Source organism: Rousettus aegyptiacus, unplaced genomic scaffold, assembly GCF_014176215.1.
Source record: "Rousettus aegyptiacus isolate mRouAeg1 unplaced genomic scaffold, mRouAeg1.p scaffold_m13_p_1, whole genome shotgun sequence".
NCBI classification, from domain to species: domain Eukaryota; kingdom Metazoa; phylum Chordata; class Mammalia; order Chiroptera; family Pteropodidae; genus Rousettus; species Rousettus aegyptiacus.
The window spans coordinates 32,039,315-32,060,759 of record NW_023416284.1 but is presented as its reverse complement, the minus strand read 5'-3'; the positions used below and the strand labels follow the sequence as shown (position 1 = coordinate 32,060,759).

The 21,445-nt window shown below is 43.6% G+C and overlaps 2 protein-coding genes across 9 annotated transcripts in view; both read left to right on the top strand.

The window, feature by feature from the left end:
• AGBL4 (ATP/GTP binding protein like 4) overlaps positions 1 to 21,445 on the top strand; it is a 992,639-nt gene that overhangs the window by 744,351 nt on the left and 226,843 nt on the right. The gene's annotated exons all lie outside the window — the stretch shown is intronic.
• The window catches only part of BEND5 (BEN domain containing 5), a 49,991-nt gene continuing 49,579 nt past the window's right edge, over positions 21,034 to 21,445 (top strand). Inside the window, exon 1 of one of the 5 annotated variants that reach the window (XM_016151318.2) lies at positions 21,034 to 21,395. In XM_016151318.2, the coding sequence (XP_016006804.2) occupies positions 21,170 to 21,395 (226 nt within the window). In that variant the 5' untranslated portion in view covers positions 21,034 to 21,169. The remainder of the gene's footprint in view (positions 21,396 to 21,445) is intronic. The other 4 variants (XM_016151324.2, XM_016151327.2, XM_016151326.2 and 1 more) reach the window with 4 other exon arrangements.

The following is a 21,445-nucleotide window of genomic DNA, read 5'->3' as shown; positions in this document are numbered from 1 at the left end:
TGCCCATTGTCTAAGGGGCAAACGGGCAAGAATCTGAACAATATAAAGGAAAGCACGGAAAATTTTCTAGGGGTGCAGGGTTGATTAAGGTAAAGGGGAATGTCAGAGAATACTTCCTAGTAGATGTGGCATCTGAATGAATCTTAAAGGTGTGTGATGACTGGTCAGGTAAGGAATTGATGCTAACACCACCTAGGCACCATTAAGTGTGTGAGAATAGCTGCTTCCTCATAAGCACTCATACTTACACACGTACACATAGGCATGCACACGCTCACAGGGGGGTGCGGTGCTGGTCAGGAATGGTCTATATGGTAACCCTCTCTGTTCCTTTTGCTATAATCCAAAATTCTCCCTTCCCCAGTTGTGTTCTCTCTTTCCTGGAAAGTCTTGGCAAGCTTCCTCAGAATTCGCTGCTTTGTCTTCGGTACTTTAAAATCTTTATTTTTCCCTTACCGAATGGCATAGGAGGCCAGAGAAAAGGAGAATTCATTTGGGCCATCTTGAGCTTGGTGTCCCCAAAGCTTATCCCTACAGAATTCTGTTCTGGGACAAAGGAAGAGCAGGTTTCTGGTTGGAGAGAATGGGGATTCAGCTCAGAAAAGGCTGACTTGGTGAAAGGGATAGGGTCATTGCCTTCAATCCCTGCAGGACTATCTTAGGGCAGAAGAAGCCAAACGCTGAACAAGGGTCAATGTGGGAACACCAGAAGCAGGCATTTTACTCAATATAAAAGGCTGTTTCTCCCAAGATAAAGCTGCCCACCAGTGGGATCAGCTTCTTTGAGAAGTAGTGAGCTCTCCGTCCATAATGGAGTATGAGACCAGACCACAGCTTATTGGATGGGGAGGATGTTGTAGAAGGACCTCAAACATGAAGTGAGAGGTCACATCTTTTTTGCCCTGCTCTACCATCTTCACATGGGAATTGACTTCGCACAAAAGGTATGCTCAGGCCTCTTTGAGCCAAGGGATTTGCATCTCCAAGGCTATGAAGAAAGGCACATAGTAAATATGTGTATAAGCATCCAAGATGTGAAAGATGTGATTATTTGCAGAACCTAATCTCATACTTCCCCATCTTTGTTGAAGTGAATATAGCAAAACTATTCTCATTCGCATTTGGAATGGTATGTTTCTAAGCAATCATCATGCTGAATACTTATTCCATCCAGGATATGACCTGAATATTGAATAGAATAAAAATGTATATATTAGATTACTTATTCAAATGCCTATCTGGCAGTTTGGATAGAATTAAGCAACAGTCCAATCTGGCTGTTGTTTTATGCATAGGATGTCAAAGCTAAACAGCCCTTAGAGAATATTCTCTCATTCTTTCTTTGCACAGAGCCTCACCATCTTGTCTTCACAGATAGGGAAATAGGCTGAGAAAGAGGGGTATACAGCATGGAAATGGGAGACCTGGGACCAGTAGCTACCATTTTAGTGGCTAGGCAAGGAAATACTTTCACCACTGGACAGAGGAGGCAGCTGAGGCTCAGTGTGGTTCAGTGACTTGTGCAGAGCCACACAGCTGGTGATTGGCAGAGTTACCTGTATCCCAGGCCACTGTCCTTTTGCATGACCTAACTGGACTCCTAATACAGCCCCAGGGAGAGTGTGTTCCTCCTTTCATGTGACCTGCAGACTCCCTCCCTGCCAGGCACTCAGCTATGAAGTCCTGGGAAGTGATGATATTATCTCTGGTCTATAGTTGAGGAAATTCCAAGGAGGTAATGGAACTACATTTTAGGTCCCCCAAACTGGGGACTCTGCCAAACCACTATGCTACCCTGCGTGCCCTAAAAGCTCTGCAACACCAAGCAAGAGCATACTGTTCTGCAGTTACAATCACAACAGGCAATAACCCAAATTTGCCTTTTGAAATGAACTCGAGTTCATTTGAAGGAAAATATTTGCTCAGAAGCTTGCTTAGGTATCATCTCTGAGAAGATTTCCCCAGCTCTCCCTACCCCAGGACCCTGGGCAGTACTGTCATTGATCGTGAGGTATTCTGCCCACTCCATAAGAAGTACTTTAAGGCCAAAAATCACTTCTGGTTGTTTTCTTCATGTCCAGCACTGGGGCCCAGTGCCCCACAGGTATCTGGCAAGGTTTGCTGAGCTAATGGATAGATGTTTGGTGGATATTTGGGTGGCATCACTGCAAGAAAGGAACTCAAGAGGGAGGGACTCTTTGCCCCTCCCCAGCCAACCTTGAGTCCAGTAATCTCTGGATAACAAAGAGGACCTGGCAAACTTGAAACCTAACGTGGTGCTTCCACCCCACAAACGGTAACTGAAACTAAGAGCAAAACCTCAGAGCTTCCTGGGGCTCTGCCAGTGCCAGGGAAGAAGAGAACAGCGTCTGAAGCACATGTTTCCACTCAGACTTGAATCTCACTTCATCTCATCAGATAATTCTGAAATCACAGTTTCGGCATTTTCTCCATCATTACCCTCAAGACCCTGTCCCTCCAGACGCCTAGAGCCCTAACCCCTCCAGGAAGCCTTCTCCAGTCAGGTAACCCACTGTAATATGTCCACACCAAGAGATAAAGAGCTCCTCTTTCTCAACTGATACACTCTTCCTTTCCTGGTTATCTGATGCTCACTCTTTCTGTCAGCTCACAGATAGTCCGTGTGGGGAGAGGCAGTGTGGGCCAATGCACAGAACACAGGCTCTGGGCTCAGAAGACTTGGCTGTAAATCCCAGTTAGACCAATGAATAACTCTATAGGATCTTGGGACATTTACTTAACCACTCAGCAAATGAGGGGTAAAATGTCCCTCAAGATTGTTGGGAGGGAAACAGGGACCCTGAAAATGGAGGGCCTTGTCTACAAAGCTAGCAAGCTCAGGCCTTATACAACAGACAGTAGGGCACCATTACAGGGTTTCTTACCTGAAAAATCATTTGATCAAATCTGCGTTTAGAGAGAATACTGTGAAAACGGCACAGAGAATGGATTGGACAAGAGGCACTAGAGGAGAGAAATCAGGCAGGAGACTTGGAAGGGAAAATCTGGGTTTGGGGTGGGGGGCAGGGTAAGTGTGGAGGTGCAGATGATAATGGCCTGCACAAAGGAGGTAAGAAGAAATAAGAAGAGCTAATGTTCATGAGCTTCGTCTCCAGGCCAGGATTTATGCTAGCACTTTATAGGGATTATTTCATTGAATCTTGTTAACAACCCAAGATAGTCAATCCTCATTTGAGAGGTGAGGAAACTGAAACATTGAGAGATTAAGTAAATTACTCAGGATGGAATAGTAAGTAAGCAAACTGGGATTCAAGTTCAGGTAGTCTCACTCCAGAGCCTAAGTGCTTAGTTACCTGACTACCTCACAATTGAAGCAGAGATTAGAGAACCATTTAGAGTTGAAACTGGCAGGACTTACTGAAATATGGCTTGAGGGGAGGGAGGGCTCTGCTGAATTTGAAGACCAAGGAGCCCGCACTCTATCCCTGGGGTCCCCAAACCTCAGATCAGTATCAGTCCGTACCCTGTTAGGAGCCAGGCCACACAGTAGGAGGTGAGCAGTGAGTGAGCAAGTGAAGCTTCATCTGTATTTGCAGCCGCTCCCCGGCACTACCATCACCATCTCAGCTCCATCTCAGATCATCAGGCCTTAGATTCTCATAGGAACACTAGTTCCTGGTGCCAGAAAGGTTAGGGGAACCACTTTGAGTCTGTCTTGAAGGTGATGGGAAGCCACTGAAGGGTTTTAAGCAGGAGAATAACCTGGTCATCTTTGTGCTTTAAATAGATCACTCTGGGCTGGTGGGAGAGAATATATTAAAGAGGGCCAGCTGGAGATCAAGGAAAATATTTAGTTTGGTGTTTCTGAGTCAAAGGTCAGTTGTGTTTTGGTAAAATTAATTAGGGAAGATTCAGAAATTATTACAAGGGCTTTTGTATCTAAAGGTGGATATGAAATGTTAACATTTGAAATCCTATATACAATGAGTTGAATTCCCGTTCTCTGTGTTATAAAAGGTACTATAATTGGACCTAATGCCTTTAAAGGCTTTTTTAGCTTTAACTCTTCAAGACTCAATAGTTCTATCTCTCTTCTTAGGGTATGAAATAAGTGTTTACATTATTGACCACCTAGGAGGACCTATGCTTTGAGTTCTGCTTTCCTTGTGTCAGAGTGTGTCACCCTGAAGACTCCCCATTACCTCACCTTTCTTGTAAAAGATGCTATACTTATCACATGGTCAGAGAGTGTCAGGATCTGAGCCAAAATCGGGGCTCATCATGTGGCTCATATCAGGACCCAATCTGTGCAAGATTGCCACTCAGTCTACGGTTATGGAACTGAGAAGATCATCCAACTGAGACCTTTGAAATCAGGCCTTCGGGCTCATCACCACGGTGTCTGCTCCACTTAGCCAATCTGCCAAGCTGCTAAAGGGTTCTGGGCACATGTAGTAGAAGACGCTTCTGGTCCTGGCTGTGCCTAACTTTGTATATTTGGAAGCTCGAAGGAAAATGGATACTCCAGATTCCCATAACCTCCAGTGCTTTGCTCCAAGACAGCACTAATTCACATGTTAGAGTTGCCTGTTTCGTGACTGGGAGGGAGCTCCTTTAGGGAGGGGGCTACACCTGACCCATCTGGTTTCATGAATTCATTATCCCTGCACATTTTAATTGGGGAATTTCCTGTTGCGGGCACTATACTAAGTGTTAGAAATATAGAAGTGACAAGCCAAACAAAACCTCCTCCTTCATGCAAGTTATTACCTCTCAAGGAAGGAGAAAATAGGGGCTATGATGTCAGAGAAGGAGTATAGGGCGCTAATGGAACAGAGAGCAAGGGTTCTAACCAAGGGTGGGATCAAGGAAAGTCTTGAGGAATTAATATTTTACTTAAGGCCTGAAAAATGAATAGTAGCGGGCCAAATGAAGGGTATTGGGGGAACATATTACAGATAGGGGGGACAGCTGTGTAAAGACCTGGACGTAAAAGAGAATTGGACCGTGGAAAGAATCATGGGAAAGTCAGCTTGATCCCTCTGATGGAACCGTAGTGGTGCTCAGGTGAATACACACGTGATAAGGTTGCATCGCACTAAACACGTACACACGAATGAGTACATGTAAAACTAGTAACATGTGACCAAGACTAATAGATTGTATCAATGTCAATTTTCTGAGTGTGAACATTGCACTGTAGTATGCAAGAGGTTACCATTGGGGGAAACTAGGTGATGAGCACATAACATCTCTCTGGATTATTTCTTACAACTGTATATGAACTTATAATTATATCAAAATAAAAAAAAAAAAGTTAAAATAAGAAGGAGGAGGAGGAGAACCAGGCGGAGGCCTGTTTGGTTGAAGCAGGGAATGAAGGACTGTGTAGCATGAGTTGAGCCCAGAGTCGATAGAGGACACACCATATAGGATTTAAGTCACGTGGGGCTTTATCTGAAGATAGATGAAAAGCCTTTGGCAAGTCTTATTAAAGGAGTAACGTGATCAAAGTCACATTTGAAGAAGATCACCCTGATTTAGAGTATGTACTAGGGAGGAGTATGATTAAGAGCAGGGAAAAAAAAATTAAAATGGAATCTAGTGGATAGGAAGGAACACAGGTAGATTTGAGAGATATTTATGGCAGAAAATCAATGGGATGATTGAGAGGCGAGAGGACAGGTGGAGTCAAGAACTCACAGGTCTCTAACTGATCACTGGTGGATAATGGTGCTCTTTACTAAAATAGAGAACATTCAAGAATAAACAGGCTTGGGGAGAAAGGTTTGAAAAGATGGGTTTGGAATATCCGAGATACCATTTAGACCTCCAACTCCAGATGTCTAGTAAACAGCCATATGTGTATGTGTTAGGAGCTCAAGAGAAAAGTTTGTGCTAAGTACATGAGTACACAGAATAAGAAGGTCAGAATGCTAGGGCAAAATTCCGAAGAATGTTGACATCTAAAATATGGGTCGAAATGGAGGAGCTTACTGTTGAGATTGTGGATTATTGAAGAATTAGGAAGGAAATGAAACTACTGAAATTAAGGGGAGAACTGTTTCTGAAAGAAGTCAAGGTCAGTATAAATGCTGCCGAGACCAGAAGGAAAGTGCCCTTGAATTTGGGAAGTCAGTGGTATTTTGGGGAGCAAGTCCAGTAGAGGCGAAGGCCAGACTGCTGTGGGGCTAAGGAGTGAATGGGAGGTGAGTAAATGTTGACAGTAAGTATGGACTGCACTTCCTTTCAAAAAGTTTTGCTTGCGAAGAAGGGGAGGGACAGAAGTAACTGAAGGTGAGGCAGAGATGAGCGGACGACTCGAACATGTATACGCTCAGATACGAGGGGCCCTCCAAGAGGGAGAGGGCGATCCGGTGCCAAGCGCAGGGCCTGGCACCAGGCAGGTCCTCTGTGAACAAACAGTCCTGTCTGAAACAAATGAGCAGAGGGAGAGTTTCTGTGGGTACAGTCTCTGGGTTCTGTCGCAGCCCACTAACTATTCTAAAAATGTTGCTGTGCTTCCTCTTTCTGGAACAGCTGGGCCATTAAGAACTGCATGAAAACCACCTTTTCAAACTCCCTAGAGGAGGCTCAATTTCAGATATGTGCCAAGGTGCTTCCTCTCTAAGGGCTTATGTGGCTGGATTGGCCCCTCCCACAGCAGCACCTACTGCTGGCCCCAAGGCAGCAGCAAACAGAAAAGTTTCCACTGTGGCTTCTTGCCCACTAAGCTCAGGATGCCCACCCTCTCTTGGAGAATCGGCATGACTGGGCAGAGGGCATACTCTTTGACTGAGGATTTCACATCCACTTTGAAAAGGCAATATAGCTGACTAGATAACCTAAATAGCTTTGAAGAGTATGCTTAGATCAATAATCTCATTATATTTAATTTAGGTACCCTTCATGTCAGTTGTTTCCCCATTAGCTTGAAAAGATGCTTAACTTTCTTGTTTGTACAGTGGGTAGCAGTTCCTGGGTTGTCCTAAAGAGGAAAATGAGAGAACATAAATAAAAGAGCCAGGCAGATCCTTAATAAATCCTTATTTCCTTCTCCTGCTTTCCAGGAACCAAAATTTCCTTTCTCTTAGCAAGTACCCAAGTCTTGAGTCTGAAGGCCAAAGGGACTGGATGTAGAGAGAAATGAGTGTCTCAGAAAGCACCTGATGTGGCTCCACCTCGGAATAATATCCATCTGTCCTTTGGGCAGGTTTTTGTTGTTGCTGTTCTTTTATTTGGGGAATCCTGCTGTTAAACAGCTTTAGATTTAATATGTGAGATGAAAATCCAGACTACGTGATAAATTGAGGATGGGGGAGAGTTTGTGAGGGAAATAGTCTTCATGTTATAGAAAGGATCCTTTGCTTTATCACTCAGTTTCTTTAAATATGTGCTCCCCTGGTGCAATTAAGCATTTGTTTACAGATCATTAATTATCTGGCAGAGAGGCTTGGCTGGAAGGATTATGGCCCAGAGACACAGCTGGAGAGTTGGGAGCTTGTGCCAAGTAAGGATCCATCAGAGCCAGAGATAGTAAAGCTCAGAAATGATTGTGTAAATCAAGACAAAAAGGAAGTCAATTTTCAAGATGCTCTGCGTATACAGGTGCTCTGACACCTCTAGCTAGGCTGCATGGGTGAGTGGTGGACCATTCACCACATCAGAGAAGGTAGGAGGTAAACAGGTAGGAGGAGGTATGGCTGAGGGTAAAAGGAAAGGTCTAGTTCAGTTTGGGACATTTTGGGTAGGAGGTGCCTGTGGGATATCAGGGTGAAGAAGAAAGTCTAGAACAGCAGCCCCCAACCTTTTTGGCACCAGGGACCCGTGCTCCTATGGAAATCTAATGCCTGATGATCTGAGGTGGGGCTGAGATAGTGATGCTATTGCTGGGAAGGAGTTGCAAATCCAGATGAAGCTTCGCTGGCTCAAGGGCCACTCACCTCCTGCTGTGCCGCCTGTTCCTAACAGGCCACAGACTGGTACTGGTCCACAGCCCTGGGATTGGGGACCTCTGGTCTAGAAGACAGATAAATATCAGCACTGTGCTCCAGCATGCTTACACATTTCTAGTTTCCTAAAAATTCCAAAACTAGTCTGCATTTCTCTGCTTCTGCAGACAATTGGCCCTCTTTTTCCACTTCTTCTGTTACAATTACTGCATTTGCTCCCTGGAATGCTTCCCCAGTTGTATCAGTTTCTGAGGACAGCCGTAACAAAGTACCATCACCTAGGCGGCTTAAAACAACAGAAATGTATTTTCTTGCTGTTTTGGAGGCTAGAAGTCCAAAAGCAAAGTTTTAGCAGAGCCAGGGCTCCCTCTTACACTCTGGGTAGAATACTTCCTTGCCTCTCTCTAGTTTCTTGTGGTGGCTCTCCATCTTTTGGTGTTCCTTAGCTTACAGCTGCAGCACTCCAATCTCTGCCTCCGGTCACGTAGCATTATCCCTATGTGTTTCTGTCTTCACATGATGTTTTTCTCTTCTTATAAGGACATCAGTCATATTGGATTAGGGCCCACCCTAACGACCTCCTCTTAACTTGATAACATCTGTAAGATACCCTATTTTTAAATGCGGTCACATTTTCAAATACCAGGCATTAAGACTTCAACATAGCTTTTTATGTGCGGGAAGTGGGGGTGGGGGGAGTGGTGAGGAGACACCATTCAACCCGTAACACCTTTGAAGAAGCTATTTCCTACAGGGTAAGGCCCATTTCTTGTTTGTCTCTGTTCTAATACCTAGCACAAGGTCTGGCACAGAGAAGGTGGCCCAGGAAATATTTTTTGAATGATTGACTATAAACCTGTGCTTTCTAATTCAATTTTTTTAATGCTTCCTGTATATCAATGCCCACTATGCTAGATGCTTTCTGTATGCTTTCTCATTTAACAATATCAACCACCCTTGTAAGCGGGTCTCCCTACCTCATAGATAAGAAAACCAAACTTCAGAGAAGTCAAGTGACTTGCTCAAGTCTGCAGAGTGAATGGGCTGTGGAGCTGAGATTTGAAATCAGATTTGTCTGGTTTCAAAACTCAGATCACTCCACTACGTTCTGCTGCCTTTCTTTCATCTTTGTTTCAGTCAAGCCTCTTTGGGAATCCAAACTGCCTCAGATATATTTAAAGCGGTCCCCACCACCCCCTCCCTGCCCCCTGCAACTAACTGGGTTCATGCTTTGGCCAGAGTGCTAGAGAATCAACAGCACCCCGTAATATGGGAGGAGGGGAATAAAGGGTAGTGCAGAGGGGGCCACGTGGACATGGCAGCAGGATTGAGAGCGATGTCAAGGGGAAGGTGACGCATAAGGGGAGAGGTTTGGGAGGTCCCCTTACTACCCCCTCACAACTAGAAGAGGCCAAACCTTGAAAATGATGAATTACATGTTTCTCTAGGACTAAGTTATCTAATGCCATGGGCATGGATGAGATCACCTTTTACTGAAGGTTTTCGCCTATAATCAAGAGAAAGCATGTCAATGTAGGGCGGAGAAAAGCCCCATCAGAAGCTGAGTTCCAGTACTGACTTGGTCAAAGACAAACTCTGACTTTGGGTAAATCATTATCCTTCTGGCCCGTTTCCTCATCTCTAGAATGAGAGGTTTGGGCATTAAACTGAAGTCACTATTCTTGGTTTCCTGCTTCTACAGAATCTGTTTCCGTTTTATAACTCTATTTTAAGGTGTTTATTACATTGCCAAGAAAAGAGGGGAAAAAAGCCTTCAGGATGAAATTTCTCTATGCCAAGGAACAGATATTTTTCTTTTACCTTTTTTTTTTTTTTTTTTTTTTTTTTTGCCTGCATAGGTCTGCTTTGCTTCTTCTGTGTCTGTCTTTTCATTCTGGTAACCCTCACAAGTTTTCTCAGTGGCAACAAGCACTCTCTGGCATGGCAAGGTAAGGATTTGCTCAAAAACTTAAAGCCATGTGGACAGTGCTTGTCTGGCTTCTATGCTGGTGAATCTGTCACGTGCTCTTGCTGGGACCTGTCCAAACAGAGAAGTGGAAGAGAAAAGGCTGCCTAGGTCCAGCTTGCTTAGCCTGGGGCAGTTTAGCAGCCCCCTTGCCAAGTCTAAGCATGGTGATTTCGCGTTCTACTCTGCTTTCAGCTTTGTGAAAGTATGCAGGCCCCGAGTGAATGTTTCCTGGCACACTCTTCCTTCCTTGGACACTGAACATCTCAAGTGGAAAAATGTACCTTGTTGTTTGTGCAGTTGAGGTCTGCCTCCACCGGGGGAGTGGTTAAGAGTCAGAGGGATAGAGTTTTGAACATTTCATCTTTAAAGGTCACAGCAGCAGAGAAGGGTTGGCTTGAGAGAAAGAATGTTCCTCTGGCCAAGAGTCCATGTCCCAACTGTCTCCTACGCTGATGATTCTGGCTGCCAGAGGACCACAGAGTCCTTCCCCTGGTGACTTGAAGTTCTTGATAATTGTTTGCATATTTCAACAGCAAGTTTAAACCTATAAACTTATTCTATATGTTCCTATCTCCCACCTTTCATGAGTCTTTGCATCTTGTTCCCTAAGGAACAAGAGAACAGGATTTGGATTTTCCATTCAAGTACCCCTAACTCTACCCAAACCACAATTGGTACTATGAGATGCATCAGCTAGCAAGAATAAGATTACAGCCTCCCAGAGTCTGCATGGAGTTGGTGATGGAACTTAACATAGCAACTGAATAACTAGCAATATGCCAGGGACCACTGGAGGTAACGTAGCAAAGTGGAAATTGCATGGACTTCACACCAGGTTTGAATCTAGAGCATGCCATGAGCCCTCACTTTCCCCCTCTGAACTTCAGTTGGTACATCTTTAAAATAAAGAAAACGACAATTACTTTCCAAAGTTATTGTGAGGATTGCATGTAAAATACCTAGCAACATTACCAAGGACAGAGTAGGGATCTCAACAAATTTTAGTCCTCTTGTCTCTTTCTTTTCCATGTGTTATCTCATTCACTCCTAAAAGATTAAGTTTAGTTTCCCATTTTATATATAAGAAATCTCAGTCTGTCTGGTTCGCCACTGTATCCCAAGTATTAAGCAGAACTTCTGGCACATAATAAGCCCTCAACAAATAATCCACGAGTAAACGAATGAATGAATGAATGAATGAATGAGGCAGTCTTACAGGAGTTAAGAATGTTGCCCAAATTTTCACAGCTAGTATCCCAGATGAGTTAGGACATAAGGCAGGGCATCACAGAAAAATTCAAACAAGGAGACAAAAAAATAAATAAATAAAAGAACCCAGAAGTGGGAACAGAAATGCATAACATAATTTATCCCTTTTTACGATTGAGATCACTGTTTCACAATTCCAAAAACGTGTTTTAAATATACAAAGTCTGAACACAATTTTAAAAGCAAACAATAAAACCCCAATTTCAAGTCCCAAAACTTCATAAGATAAAAGTACAGGTCTTCCTAAGGTCCCAGCTTTCTTAAACAAGGCATACTGCCCCAGTGTTGGCCAGGAAAGGATGGCAATGGCATCTCTACAGTAATACTCAGGTAGAGCAGGGCTAATACTGCACTCAGAAATAACTGGCTTCTGGGCATCTGGCCTTGTCATTATCCCATGACCTCCTAAAAGGAAAAGGTAATTAGAGACTCTCAGAAGATGACAATGAATAAGACAGCTGATGGTTTTTGGAACCTGCCGTATATGAGGCATTGTGCTTGCCAGGTACTTTATAGGCATATTCTGTTAGACCCCGTGACAACCTTATAAAACCTTATTGAAGAGTTAAAAAACCTGAGAGTCAGAGATTTGTCCAAGGACCCACAGTACCTTGGTAATGGAGCAGTAATTGAACCTAAATCTGAGCTTAAAGCATCTGTACTTTTTACTTTGTGTAGTGCTTTGTAACCTCTTCTGTGCCATGGTACCTCTCCAGAATGGACCCCAGAGCCAGAAGCAGAGCTCAGTGATCAGAGACGAGCCACTCCCCCCAGAGTCTCACCTACCCTCATGTGCCTTTCTTCTGTCCATCCTATGTTTTAGAAAGAAAATGCCTCATCCTTAACTGATTATCACTTTTTCCTCTATTCTTGCCATTTCTTTTCCATGATAATAAAGGTATGCCTAATCATAAAGAAGGGAATAGGGTTTTGAAATTCTGCACTCCAGTTTGCCTACCACCAGGACTATACGAAAAAGAACTTTCAACAGAATATGTGTTATATATTGTATATATGGGTCATTTTTCTATTGTAATATAAAAACTTAGAAGTGAAGGATTTTTTGATTAGCATAATAGGCAGCCTTATTTTGCTACTAAATGAAAAAAAAAAAAACTGGTTTTGAGTAAATCAAAGGAAGCTTTCTTTATACCGAGGATTGAATCTAATACACTCCCATACACTACAACATTGGATGAAAATGCCAATGAATTCTAATGGTGCTTTTTGATATAGTGCCTGGGTTTCACCTGGACCAATCAGGGTATCTGGACATCCTTAGAGAATCAGCATATGACCCTTTGAAGATGAATGCCACAACATCTCCCCATCCTTTCTAGGATGGCACAGATAGCCCTCACTGAAGCGAGAGTCAGACTCAGGGAGAGCCATAATTGGGTTAGAAGTCTGAGGTTGGGGCTCTAGAGCCAAGAAGCCTGAGTTTGAATCTTCGCTCCACCATTTACTCCTGTGTGACCTTGGGCAAGTTACCTAACATCCTTATGCCATACCTTTGGTTCCTCAACTTTAAAATGAGGCTAACACTAATAGTACCTACAACCCAAGATGGTTTTGAGGATTAAATGAGAAACTGTCTGTAAAGCCTGGCATGAGATAGGCATTCCACAAAGGTTCACTGCTATTATTCCTATTCTTATTCCTCCAAGTAATAGTAGGGTAAGAATGGTGGAAGGAAGTGGGGAGGATGAGATATCTGACTGGAGCTCTCCAGTCCTCTTTTGTTCTGGCTCAAAGGAGCCTCCCCCCAGGCTATGCTGTAGCAGGTGATTCCCAACAGGTTCCAACTTCCTGGACATCAACAGAGAATGTAAGACTATAGGAGTCTGCTTGAACAGTTGGAAACCTCTGAATGCTTAAAAAATTCAGTCTCTGGAGTAAGGAAGACATGATTTAAGAAACCCCAGATAATGTAGTCAAATTATCAGTACTCACAGAATAATTACTCAGAAAAATACTCAAGCTTAGGATGCTTGGAATAATAAATATGGACTTTCCCATAAGATCTAGTTCTCATATTTCTAAGTGGAGATCCGAGCTTCTAGGAAAAGCGGAGCAGGGGTTAATTCTCACAGGTTAGCTGTGTGTTGCCTCAGGAAACTCTGAAGTGTAAGGGCTATACCCACATAGCCCTTGAAACCCGAACTTTGGATCAAGAAGCCAAGCTCGAGTCTTCACATGACTATAAACAGCTTCTGTCACCTCTTTTAAGTCTTAGTTTCCTCATCAGAAAAATGGAGATCATCATACTGACCTTATGAGGTGTTTTGAAAAGATTAAAGGAACTCATATGTCAAACAACCAGTACAGTTCCTATCACAGAAATCAGTAATTACTCTGTGATTTTGTACTGAATTTATGGTGTGGTTAGGAGACATTCTTAAGATAATCAGTTGTTCATGGTTTGCTGTGTGCTTCTGAGATGACTTAACCATCTATGTGAATGTTCGCTTTTGTGTCTCTGACCCAGAATGGCAGCCCGGAGTTATCAAACAAAAGCCAAAGACTGAATGGCATTGTGCGTCATACTCTGACCTTGTGAGGACCTGTCAAGGGCAGACATTCTGAGCCACAGGGTGCTTGAGATGAGCAGAGATGGAAATCATAGAACTAGCAAATGGTCTTTGAATGAGTTTGCCCTGTTACCTCCCAAGCAATGTTGAAATCATCAGAATGCTGAAATGAGGCAGCAATCACTCTGAGTAGGTCGTTGGAGAGTCAGTGATTTCCAGGCAACAACAAGGTAAAAAGGAAGATTAGCCTTGTAGGATAAGGTGGAATCGCCATTTTGTTTCTTAGAGGCCCATGGATGTGTCACCAAGGTTCTTGATCCTATTATATTACTATTGATATTAGCATGTGGCAACTCTGTGTGGGTTCCAACTTGACTATTTTTCTGCTGTGTGCATTTTCTATAATTATTTCTATTTTGTTCTCTCTTCGTATTTAGAAAACCATTTGAAAATGTTAACCTGTCTAGTGGTGCTAAGGGAAAACTACAAAAGGGGCTTTTATTGATTTGGGGGCCAAATTGTGAGAGCCAGATATGTGGGGGACCAGAAACAGAGAAACACTCATGAGCAGAAGGTGAGACTCAGGACAAAAGAAAGCTGTTGGGACACCTCTACCTCCTCAACTTTGGTGGCTTTTCTCTCCTCCGAGGTCTGTGTTTCAGACGTGGACTCCTTCCACAAGTGTCTGTTTCATCTCCCACGTGTCAGGCAAGGTGCTAGGATACAGCAGAGAAGCAGACGAAGTCTCTTCTAGTGGACTTTTCTTTATCTAGTGGCAGAGATAGATGATAATAGGATAAATATATGTTGCATACCATGACGAACTCCATGAAGAATAATATAGGGTGCTGTGGGAATATGTATCAGGGACCCGAGCTAGCCTATGGAGGGGAATGGGAGGATGAAGACAGGGAGGACTTTCCTGAGGTAGTGACGGTTCAGCTAAAAAAACAACAGGGGGTAGCTTCTAGAACTAGTAGACCCCTAGATGAAATATGTAATTGAGGCAAGCTGCGTTCTTCCAAGGTAGGACGATTTTTTTGTTTCTTTTTCAAAATTAATGTTACATGTCGTTCTCATGTCACACCTTCTATTCATAAACTTCTTTTGGTCTTCATCCATTGGGAATTCATTTGCTTTTGTTTCTATGTAGAGTATATACAGTCAGCCCTCATATTTGAGGGTTTCCATAGATTTAACCAACCGAGGATGGAAAAGAATATTTTCAATCCACGTTGGAGTCCTCGGATGCGGAGGGCTGATCGTATGCATTGTTCCATGTCATTTTAAATAGGGGACTTGAGCATCTGCAGATTTTGATATCCCCTGGGGGTCCTGAAACCAATCCCCTGTGGATACTGACAGACTTCCATACTGCTCCTAGAGGAAAATGCCTGGATTCAGATCATTCATGTATCTAAACTCCTTTGTGTGACCCACGTGAAATCATAACATAGCTGAGATATGATTGGTTGCACTTGACCATGGTCTTCTTGATCCGAATGTCAAGCCAAGATGCCCATGCACAAGATTCTGATTGTTATGAGTGCTTCTGTATTTATATTTTGTATTTATATTTACATTTTATATTTTATATAATACATACAGGTTTTTATTTCTTCTGAGAAAATACTCAACAAAGTCAGTTTGAAAGAGTGAATGGCCCCAAACACGGTATCTTGGAATTGTCTGCTGCAGGTTTTGGAAAGGCCAGTAGCCTGAGAGGTTTTTGAATGTGCAAGATGTGAGCTTCTTTGGTGACTTTAACGTGTGCCCACAGGCTCTGGTTGAAAGGAAACATCACTTTCCTGGGAGCATTCTGGGGTGCTTGTTAGATAATTATCAATGTTAATCAGCTCATTATATTCAATTTTATTCAATAAATATTTATTGGGTACCCTACTCTTAGCATAGGTATAAGAACTCTCCTAATAATAACTATAATAATAATCATGATAATAATAATAGTAGCAACTATCATTTATTGAGAATTCGCCGTGTTTAGACACTGTCCTAAGCATTTTACATGGATTATCTTATTTAATCCTTATAACAACGCTATAAAGTTGTATGTATTAATATTCTCATGTGGAAAGTGAGGCTTGGAAACATTAAGAAACTTGTCTGTGACCATACACTTAATAAGGATTGGCCTTATGTATTAGGCCAGGATTTGAATCCAGGGCCTAAGATTAAAATATACTATCTTCTTTTCACATTGGTATGTTATATTCAGATGATGAAATTGTGCCTCAGAGAGGTTACATAGATGTTTCAGAGTCCTTTGTATTTTCCTTGAAAATAATAATATCTATGACTTGTCAAACATTTCCTATATGACTAGCATGTTACTTTAAAATCTTCCAACTCAGAGGTACACAATAGAGTGGGAATGTTTAAGTTCCAAGTGATCCTGATACACAGAGCGGGTCAAAATCTCCTGCCCTGCTTCTCACAACCCCTTTAGAAGACATGTCTCAATAGCCTCATTTCATAGATAAGAAAACTGAGGCTCAGGGAGGTGAACTGTCTTGCCTTAAGTCATAGCAAAGATGTGGGAAAGTCAGGACTTAACCCCTAGTCTGAGTTCAAAGCCCACATTTCTTTAGCCCTCCAAGCTGTCCCCTGTATGACAAATTGGCATTCTCTCTAACTCCAGGCAATGTTCACCAGCCTCTGAGCCTGTGTTCAACATGCAACTCTTCTCTTTCTTTACCCCTCTCTTCCCCTGCCTCAAACCCCACAACCAAACTCAGCTGGACCTCACGATCAGGGATCTACATGGATGCACGGGGTTGATACCTTGCTTTGAGGCTATAGCACCCACCCAGCTCAGGGTAATGTCCACCATAGGCCTCCCAACAGGTCTACATCCTCCTGACCATGTATCAGCATTTTTTTCTTTAAATCAACCTGAGAAGAAAGTGGCCCGGAGCTCATAACTCAGCAAGTTACTTTTTTGAGCAAACTTGTAAAAAAAAAATAATAATTTAAAGAGCATATACTTGAAAAGTCAAATTAAATATCACAGGAAAAAGGTAATTCATGAAAAAAAATGTGGTCAATCATTAGTGCAGAGGTTGAAACGACACGCTCCAGTTGTTTTAAAAATTCACAGAATCCAGGTCTCCTTAAAATAGTTCTGCGAGTACATTGAGGAGTCCATGCCCTAATATGAAACACAAGTCCTGCAGCTGCCACTGAAACATGCTTCAGCTGGCTAAACCGAAGGAGCCTGACATTAACCCAAGGCGCTGCAAAGCGCAACAGGAAAGCACAATGGAAGTGCAGTTGCAAAGCTGCCCCAGATGTGTACATTTTCTGCTCCATTAGAATGACTTGGATGAGAGGCAAAGCACAGTTGGCCCGCAGAAGGAGAGAGTTGGGGAGGGGCAGGAAGAGGACAATCAGCCTCGTCATTGGGCTCCCACTCCCCACTGTAGTCTCCCCTCTAAACCTTCTCCCACATTCCTTCTAGTCTAAACGTCTAAAATGCAGATATGACCCCAAACCTTCTAATACTTTACAGAGCTGAACTGCTTTGTCATAAATCTCAATTTTCTTAACTCTACAATGAGGTTAGTAAGACCTACTTCAAGGGTTTGGTGTGACATCAATTGAGATCATAGATACTTGGTGCCTGGTGTGCAAGTTTCATAGCACACTTTGGAGGAAAAGTAGGTACCACAGTTATCATCACTGAACCCAGGTTATATGAGCAGAGACAGGTGAAAGAAGTCTGGACAGAAGACAGACAAGATCCTAAGGAGATAGGATCCAAAATTTTTCCTTATCTAAAGGGCTGACATGAGACTCTTGGTGGTAAACCTGGCAAAGCAGCTACAAGGTACAAGATTCTGCCTCATTATATGTAAGAAAGACCTTTCTGATAGTCAGTAGTGTCCCAAAGTTAAGGGGTAGTAGTAAACTTCCTGACCTTAGAGCTGGATAAGAGATATCTGGATTACCATTTGGCAGAGATATTGAAGAGAGGATTCAACAGTGATTTGGTTGAATTTTAACATTTTTAACCACCTCTGAAATCTGTACTTCAGAACTGTCTTTACTTTCCAGTCAATGAATCATCAACATCTTGAGTTTCTGGTATGTGTAAAGCCTAGGCCTGTGGTAATCTGGGTTAAAGAGGTACTCTGACTCAGTTTTCACTAGGACAGAGGAAGCACTTAGTAGGTTCTTGATGAAGCTGTGTTAAAAGAAAAACTGTGAGAGTCACACAGGAAGCAGAAAGTCTGGGTGTCTTTCAGTAGCTCTTAAGCTGCCCAAGAGTGTTTCTTTGAGTATCCTGTACCTGCCATATCTTCTCTAGAGTCCATTCTCTGCATCTAAATGCAAAATTTATTCGAGTCTGTGTTTACACTATTGGCATACATGTCATTGTTCATTTCTTCTTTCTGGGTTCTTGAGACGTGGAACTTCCCCCGTATGAGAATTATTTACACCGATTTGGATGGGGAACTTGTTTGAACTTGTGGGTGCAGTGGTCTTTAATATGTTCATGAATGTGTCTATTTTACAAGGAGTGTCCTGCCCTTTGGTTACTGGGAATGGGAAAGACAGAGTTGAGATTCAGCTCCAACTCTGAAAAGAAGGGATGAATTTTCAGAAAAACTTTACAAGAGGTTTGCTATTCATGTTCCATGTCTTTCTTTAAGGCATTTGTTCTATAAGCATTTACTCCCCAGCCCTGTGCTAGGGACCTGGGATGCTGAGGTTACTCAGCCTTTTTGTCACCCCTCAAAGAGCTCATTCTAATGAGAGACGATAAAAGGGGCTAGGACAAAGTAGTAGAAAGAGACTGCCTGCGTGTGAGGAGAGTCGGTGGTTAAAGAAGGCTTCACAAAAGAGATGACATTTGAGCTGGTCTTCAGGGGAAGTCGAGGTCACCGTGCACTCCAGGGGGAAGAACTTCCGAGGATGAGGGCAGAGCAAGCACAAAGGCTTGAGACCTCATAAAACATGCTATCTTGGGAAACGTCAAGTAGTTTTATGGAGTGTACTGTGTCCAGGAAGGTGGTAAGAGATGAGACTAATAAGATATTTTGGGGTTCCCCTCATGTGGATGGGATAGGCAGTCGGCCATGGTGCTACTTTAAATTATTTTGCAAACATAGTTTGAAGCTTCATGGACTTTCATCAAATATGGCCAACTGTGCATGATCCATCTCATGAATTATCAGAAGTCTTGCTACACATTACTTCCCCTTGACAACCATAGGAATGTATTCTTAAAATAAAAAGTCACTTAAGATTAGTCCAAAGAAATTATAATCATGAAGGTAAATCTGCTAGAACAACTCAGAGTTATTCCTCTTTTTTCCCACATGTGTGCGGGGCAATGTAAGACCAACACCTGCATCGGAACAACTCATGGGCATGTCTGGCTGTCACCGCATATATACCAGAGGCTTGGTTTAAGGGAATTTTGCCTGACCTGTACATTAGATCTGGGAGATGTAGGATGATGGGGTTCGCCTATATAAAATATTCCCCAAATCACAGAAAATAACTTGGTGGTTTGGTTTATCTACTGCATCATTAGTGTAGCTTATCTGAAATATGAGAACCATGCTTTAAAAAAAAAAATGATGTTTAATGCTTTCTGATTATAAAGTAATACCTGCTTACTGAAAATAGTTAAATACAAATGTAAAACACAAAGGAAAACAAAATCATCTCCCACTACTAAAAAACAACATTTTAGTGCCTTTGTTTTTCTTACAGATTGAGTTTATTAAAATGAATTTTTAAAAATAGAACATTTAATTGAGTCTGTCACCTCAATTAAGTATTCCTCTATGAGAACATTCTTCTCATTATAACATAATAACTTACACTTTTTAAATACTCCCGGATCAGATTGTAAGGGTTTTGAGGACAGGAAGGTGTGTTTGTCATATAGTGACCTAATTTTGGCATAGGAATCCAACACAGAGACTCAAGTTCTGATACCTAATACTTGCAAGGAATACGGGTGTTTGTCCTGGCTGTTCATCTCTGCTACCAGTACCTAGTCCGGAATCTGTGGTGCCTACCCAATGAACATTGCTTGCTTGAATAAATGAATGAATGACTGGATGACTGGGTGAATGTAGATTTTTATTTTATTCTTCACTCAGAATTAATTGTGTCATTACCAAGTGCCAAGTCTGTGCTAGGCAGTGGGGATATAAGCAGCCATATTTGATACAAAGCCCACCCTCTCAGTGGCGTCAGTATGAAGGGTGCCCGCCCTCTGTGATGTGGAATGGGGTTCCTCTGAATGCAGAGCCCAGTTGGCCCTCTTTCAGCTGGTGTTCATGGCCTGACTGGGCGGACCCAAAACCCTCCAGGATCTCTTCTGCCTACCATATCAGGGACAGAGCCAAGACTGCTTGCTATTCCAGAGTCCCCGAACTCTTCAAGATGCTCCAGAAATGCCCAGCCAGCCCTCCGCTTGACTTCCTCAGAACACTCCTTCCCTTCCCACTTCATTCCAGCGGGTCCCAGTTCAGAAAGAGGCATGCTGTGGAGGGGCGCTCCAGTGGAGGCAGACTGCAGGGGAGAGAGGTGCCACCGCTGCTCTGGCTCAGATCAGCCCTCGACCTTCCACCAGCCCAGCCGGCTGGTACAACTGGAAATCGCAGATAAGACCCAGTTCTGTTCAGAACTAGTTTGGCAGCTCTCGGGGAACGTTTCTGGCTGAAGGACCCTCCCACAGCAGAAGCAGGCAGTTTTGCAAAAGAAAAGAAAAAAAGAAGAAAAGAAAAGAAAAGAAAAGAAAAGAAAAGAAAAGAAAAGAAAAGAAAAGAAAAGAAAAGAAAAGAAAAGAGAACTAAAGGGGCCGAGAGGAGTGACTAAAATGATTTGAAACACTTCGAAATTCTGATCACTTGGAAGTGCAAGTTTACAGTTACGGATCCAAACAAGATCGCCCCCCACCCACCCACTCATTCACACACATTCATTCTCTCACACTCTCTCCACGCCTTTGCAATGCAGTTTTGTTGCAAAGCAATTTTGTTTTGCAGCGCGATTGTTGTAGTAATATAGTCCCGCCTGCAGCGCGACTTGTAGTCAATGCATTTTTTCCCCCTGCAATGCTATTGTTATTATTATCATTATTATTGCAATTCAGTCGCTCTGCCCTCTCCCCTCCCAACTCGAAACGCACTCCGGCTGTGATTGCTCGGGTCTGACTTTGCAAGTGGCGGTGCGCTTCCAAACCCCCTTCGTCCGCCCCCCGCCCCCCTTTCCCCTCCCTCTCTTTTCCGCGCCCAGGCCAGAGCAGCCGATTGGCAGAGCGGTGCTTTCAGGAACAATAACAGTGGGGGGACCCCGGGGCCGGGGAGCCGCCCCCGCCCCCCCACCGGCCCGGCCGCGAGGCTCGCGCCCCCCGCCGGGTCCCCACCTCCGCGCCCGCCCCGCGGGCTCACCGGCCCAACCGGGGCCCGCCCCCGGCGCCCACCATGTACGCCTTTGTGCGGTTCCTGGAGGACAACGTCTGCTACGCGCTGCCCGTGTCGTGCGTGCGCGACTTCAGTCCCCGTTCGCGGCTGGATTTTGACAACCAGAAGGTGTACGCCGTGTACCGGGGCCCAGAGGAGCTGGGCGCCGGGCCCGAGAGCCCCCCGCGCGCCCCCCGCGACTGGGGAGCGCTGCTGCTCCACAAGGCCCAGATCCTGGCGCTGGCAGGTGAGCGAGCGGGTCAGGGGGGGACGGTGGGACCTGGGCGGGGGCTGGGA